Source organism: Empidonax traillii, unplaced genomic scaffold (assembly GCF_003031625.1).
Source record: "Empidonax traillii isolate 1590-97213 ecotype Southwest subspecies unplaced genomic scaffold, ASM303162v1 scaffold1851:size166798, whole genome shotgun sequence".
NCBI classification, from domain to species: domain Eukaryota; kingdom Metazoa; phylum Chordata; class Aves; order Passeriformes; family Tyrannidae; genus Empidonax; species Empidonax traillii.
This window is the reverse complement of record NW_020957044.1, coordinates 47,022-52,426: the sequence shown is the minus strand read 5'-3', so window position 1 is coordinate 52,426 and position 5,405 is coordinate 47,022. Positions and strand designations below refer to the sequence as shown.

General features: G+C 62.8%; 2 protein-coding genes across 3 annotated transcripts in view; both read right to left on the bottom strand.

The window, feature by feature from the left end:
• Positions 1–883: 883 nt before the first annotated feature.
• On the bottom strand, positions 884–3,526 carry GPR182 (G protein-coupled receptor 182). Of its 2 annotated transcripts, none has more exons than XM_027908823.1 (2): positions 3,323–3,526; positions 884–2,317 (listed from the first exon to the last, which is right to left on the bottom strand). In XM_027908823.1, exon 2 carries the CDS (start codon positions 2,308–2,310, stop codon positions 1,216–1,218), a length of 1,095 nt encoding a protein of 364 aa, XP_027764624.1. In that variant the 5' UTR covers positions 2,311–2,317; positions 3,323–3,526; the 3' UTR covers positions 884–1,215. The 2 variants fall into 2 exon arrangements, with proteins under 2 accessions (XP_027764624.1, XP_027764623.1); XM_027908822.1 differs by having other exon boundaries at positions 884–2,321; positions 3,352–3,526.
• A 1,377-nt stretch (positions 3,527–4,903) lies between these two features.
• Positions 4,904–5,405, bottom strand: part of LOC114071125 (retinol dehydrogenase 16-like) — a 2,100-nt gene continuing 1,598 nt past the window's right edge. The window contains exons 3-4 of the mRNA XM_027908824.1: positions 5,195–5,358; positions 4,904–5,124 (exon numbers count right to left, since the gene is read on the bottom strand). Coding sequence (XP_027764625.1) covers positions 4,904–5,124; positions 5,195–5,358 — 385 coding nt within the window. The remainder of the gene's footprint in view (positions 5,125–5,194; positions 5,359–5,405) is intronic.

The window sequence follows — 5,405 nt, the reverse complement described above, 5'->3', positions numbered from 1 at the left end:
GCACTGGTGTCCCTGGGGGACGCAGGAATGTCCCTGGGGGATGCAGGAATGTCCCTGGGGGATGCAGGAATGTCCCTGGGGGATGCAGGAATGTCCCTGCAGAAGGAACCTCGTGGTATTTAGGGATTTACCCCATTGCAGGACCCCTGGGAGCGGCAGAGTCAGTGAGCCCCGTGATAACCCCACATCCGTGTTAACTGCCGGTCCTGGGCTTCCCCCAGAACATCCTGCTCCCCCCTCCTCCCCGTGCCACCAGCATCCTGCCCCCAGAACTGCTTATGCTCTGCTTTTTCACGTGTTTCTCGAGCAGCTCAAGGCCTCTGGTAGATTTATGGACCCCGGGGCCTGTCGCTCTGTCACCTTCCCCCGCCGAGGGCTCGACCCGCAGCACGTGACGAAGGTCAGACTCCAGAGGAGGATGAACTTTCTCTGATGCTGCAGTTCCTTGCACAGCACAGGCCCAGCCCTCTCTCCAGCTCCGAGGATCTCTGCACGTGTCCACACTCCCACGGGGACTTGGATGGGAGGGGAAGGGCTGTTGGAATGTTGAGAAATGCACCCAGGGACCCTAAATACCAGTAAGGGAATGCTCCAGAGGAGGCTGCATTAATGGGATGGGGGACCCAAACCCAGACCCCAGCCCTTAGTCTGGAGCAGCCCTGCCTGGTCAAACCCAGTTTAACCATCACTGATAGAGCTGCTGATCTCGAATCCCAGTCCCTCCTCCCCTCGTCCCAGCTCGGGTCTGTGCCCTGCTCAGCCCCCACGGCTGCCTCGCCTTCATCTCTCCACGATCAGGCTCTGGACGTTGCTGGGGGTGGGGAGGGAGCTTTGTGTTCCAAAGGGGTGATTCCCTCCTGCTCGAGGTGTCAGGGACAGTCTGGGGGCACGGGGGTCAAATCCCAGGGGTGGGGTTGTGTTGGACCCTGAGTGAAGCAACTCACTACTTTATTACTGCGAAGATTTTCTTTGGGGAACAGGGAATCTCTCTTTCTCTGACTCTTTCTTCGGCTAAATAGATCTGACACAGCAGCACTCCAGGGGAAAGGTGTCTGTAGCTCCTGCACCACCTCCCCTCGTGCCTGGCACCCTGCCCTGCCCGGCCAAGAGAGGCTGTGCCAAAGCAAAGTGTCTCCTCGTCACCAGGAAAACCCATCCCAGTGTCCCCAGGGAGCCGCTGCTGCTGCCACGGGGGGTGGGAGAGTCCGTCCCCGCTCAGTTGGGGGGGTGGTTGTCCTTCGAGATGACTATGGAGTGCTGCGTGGTGGAGGAGGAGTTGCCAGCGCCCTTCTGGGCGCCGTGGTCCTTGGGGATGTACCTGACCACGGCGGAGACGAGCTTGCTGCGGAAGTTCTTGCTGAGGAAGTTGTAGAGGACGGGGTTGACGACGCAGTGCAGCATGGTGAAGCAGTCTACGACGTCGTAGAAGAAGTAGAGGAACTGGGCGAAGGTGCAGTTGAGGATGATGTGGGTGCCGTCGAGGGCGAGCAGCGTCAGCACGACGTGGAAGGGCAGCCAGCTGACGAGGAAGACCGCGATGTAGGCGTAGATGAGCAGGCAGTGCCTCCGGCTCTCCGGCTTGGTGCGCCGGAGGAACCGGGCGGTCAGCACGTTGAAGATGGCGATGACGGGGAAGGGGACGAGGAAGCCGATGGTAGTGGTGGCCAAGCTGACCCCCAGCGCCCACTCGTCGTAGGTCTCTAAGGGGGCCATGAAGATGCAGATGGGCTCCCCGGTGTTGACCAGCTGCATGTGGACGACCTCCAGGAAGGGGATGGACACGGCCAGGACCCAGCTGCAGGCGCAGGCCATGCGGCGCGCGCGGTGCTGGTGCCGGCGCCAGAAGAGGGAGGAGCTGGTCAGGGACACGTAGCGATCCACGCTCAGGCAGGTGAGGAAGAAGATGCTGGCGTACATGTTGGCAAAGTAGAAGTAGTGGGTGAAGCGGCAGAGGAAGCTGCCCCAGAGCCAGGTGTAATCCAGCATCACCTCCAGCATCCAGATGGGCAGCGAGAGCATCACCCCCAGGTCGGCGATGGCCATGTTGATGATGTAGAGGTTGACCAAGCTCTTGTTGCCCCGCGTCTGCCAGTTGACCCAGATGACAAGGAGGTTCTCCACCAAGCCCACCACGAAGATGACGAGGTAAAGGATGAAAAGGATCACCCGCCTGATGTTCTCGTCCAGGCTGAACTCGCAGTAGGTGTAGGTGTGGTTCAGGAGGTGGAACAGCTCGGACCAGTTGTGGTAGTCCCCATACTCACTCGGCACAGTGTGTGTCTCAGTGGGGGTCGTGGTCATCTCAGCCATCCCGGTGCTGCAGGGAAAGGGAGAATGCTGAGAACACACAGAACTCGGTCCTTGCATGGGGCTCAGACCCTTCTGGGGGGTTTTAACCCGATTTTCAGTCCTATGGTGACTCCCTACATCAACCCTCAAAAGGCGCCGTGTCTGCCCAGGTGATGCTCTCACGTCCCAGACTAAATGCCAGCCACAGACATCAGCCCCATTGGTGGCTGCTCCTGTCCCACAGCCTGGCCTGGGGCATGGGTGGGTGCCCTGGCCACTGAACACACCGGTGACTGTGGCCCAGACCCCACTCAAGCAGGAAAGGCCCCGTCCCCTCCCAAGTCCTCAGAGTGTGGTCCCTCACCGGCTCTGCCCGTCCAGCAGCTGCTTTGCCGGGAGCTGTCGGGACTTCCAAGTAGGTGACAAAATTACAAAGTTAAGGGAAATGCAGTTGACCTCAACATCCTTTTGCTGCCTCAAGTGAGATCTCTGATCCCAGTACCGCTGCATCAGCACGGCAAAGATGCCACAGAACCCATCCAGCCCTGGAGCACTGGAAGAGCTCAGGACCAGCCATTCCCTCAGGAAAGCTGGGGGAGCGTGCTGGGCTGCCGGGGTGTTCCTGTGGAACTTGGACCCTGGTGAGTCAGGAGTGCCATAGCCCAGTGTCCCCCACCACGGCAGCACCCCTGGGGCAAGGGGCTGACACCCAACCGCTCCCAAAACCGTGGAGGGGCTGGACGTGCCCTTCCCAAGGCTGCCCCACCTCCCACCCTCTCCACACTGCAGGTCCCGAGAGACCCGTGGGACTGGGGAGAGGTGGATGGGAGAGGGGACAGACAGACAGAAAAAGGGACAGACGGGATGGGAGAGGGGGCAGAGGGATGGGAGAGGGGGCAGAGGGATGGGAGAGGGGGCAGAGGGATGGGAGAGCGGACAGGAGGACAGGAGAAGGGACAGGAGGACAGGAGAAGGGACAGGAGGGCAGGAGAAGGGACAGACAGACACAGGGGAGAGGGACAGCTCTGCTCACCGGCAGCAGAGCGAGGGCTGTGCAGGGGCTGCTCGGGAGCTCAGGGATCCTCTCAGCTCAGCGGCTCTCGCGCCTCTGGAGAGCGGAGCTCGGGGTGGGCTTGGTGGCCACTTCCCGGCAGGAAATGACCGTCGTGGTCCAACATCCTGAGACAGCCCAGCGGGGGTGACATTTGACTGGATTTGCAGCCCCAGGGCTCGGCTCCCTTTTGATTTGGCCGCAGGGCGGGGCACAGGGAGGCCCTGGGCAGGTGTCGGGGTGGAAGCTGCAGGTGCCTGGGGGTGCAGTGGTGTCCCCGAGGCTTCTGCAGGGTCCCCTCCACGACCCCCCTGCTGGGCTCGGGGGCTGGATCCTGCCTGGGTCCTGCTGTAGGGAAAATGCATCCTCTGGGATGGACCCTTCCAGGCCAGGCCCTACCCTGGCACTGGGAATGCCACAAGGGTGGGCTGTGGGACAGGTGCCACCAGCTGTCCCCGGTGCCATCACGATACTGAGGTGAGCTCAGGGCTTCATCTGACGAGAAAAGGGCTGAAGGCTGAACTCTCTGCTCAGGCAGTGCGCCGGTGGCAGATGGATGTCACCACAGAGGCACCTCTGGCCAGGGCAGCAATTAATCACGGAGCTGTGATTGCCCTGCAGTCTGGCAGGGGAAGGGAGGGGGCTCGAGCCTTGCCCTGGTGCTGGGGAGGGGGCTGATAGGCAGAAAATTTTGCATCGAGCTGCAAGTCCTGTGAAACAATTGCAGGAAATCTCCCTTTTCGAGCGCAGACAAGACTTTGGGATGAACAATCGGCTCGGAAGGAAGGCATGGCCGGAGCGGGGAAGCACGAGGGCACTGATAAGTCGGGTCTCACAACAACAAGCCCAGCCCGGTGACCCCGTGTGCAGGTACCGGCCCTGGCAGGACCCAGGGCCCAGTTTCCAAACAGGAACTTGGCAGCTTCGTGCTCACCCTGGGCACGTTTTGGCTCAGCTGAGGCCACCAGGGTGGTGAGGAGCTGCTCTGCCACTGAGGGGCTGGGGGTCTTTGCCCCCTTCTCCCCCAGAGAGGGAAGGCATGCTGTGCTGGTTCTGTTTCAGAGGGAATTTCCACACAGAACTCTGGGACTGAGAAGGACCAGGATGCTGCTGGAGGGATGGGATGCGAGCACAGGTGTCCCGGGGCAGGGAGGCCGCAGTGTCACCTCCCAGGAGCTCATCACGCTGATCCCAGGCCCTGGGGACACCCGGACCGTGACGTGTGGGGGCTGCTGTTAACACTGCTCCAGTGCCCGACCTCAGGGACGTGCCCCCCAGCTAATCTGCCCTTAATCAGCGGGATGAGTGGCGCAGGGATCACCACCCACGTGCCCGGGGGATGGATGAACACCCTGCCGTTCCCAGCACGTTCCCTGCCGGCTGAGCTGGGACATCCCTGGGTATGTGGCTGCTCTGGGGTCCTGCCGCAGGGTGGGGGTCACCCAGCACCGTGGCCAGGGGGCCATCAGACACCTCAGAGGCACCACAAGCAGCCCCAGCGTTGCAGCTTTATTGAGCACCATCCCGGGGGCGCAGGATCGGGCAGCGTGTCCCGCTCCGTCCTCAGGGGCGTGCGGGGGCCGGGCTGGGCAGCAGGAGGCCCAGGAGGGTGTCGGACAGCCAGGCCGGGCAGTAGCTGAGGGGCAGGAAGAGGAGCCGGGCGTCCCAGCCCACGGCGTAGCGGCTGCGGGGGCAGCGGGACAGCAGCGCGTGGGCCATGGCGTCGGTGACGGGGGACAGGCGGGAGCGGCTCAGGCGGTGCGCGAGGACGGCGCTCCTGGCGACTGGGTGGGCACAGCGGGGTCAGTCTGGTGGCGGTGGGGTCGCCGGGGGTTATGGTGGGGATGGACTCACGTCTGTCTGGGTACTGGGGGCCGTAGGCTGCCCGGGCCTCCGCCGGGAGCCGCTCCCAGAGGCGCGTGATGTCCTTCACCAGCAGCGCGGGGTCGAGCACCGCCGTCTGGAAGCCACCGGGCTCGATGATGGAGACCTGCACCCCGAAGAGACGCATCTCCCGCCTGCCCGAGGTGGGGATGTGAGCCAGGGCTGTCCCGAGCTGGGCAAG

Bases quoted from the DNA above. Each gene is read 5' to 3' on its own strand.
- GPR182 (XM_027908823.1), bottom strand. From the start codon at position 2,310: ATGGCTGAGATGACCACGACCCCCACTGAGACACACACTGTGCCGAGT.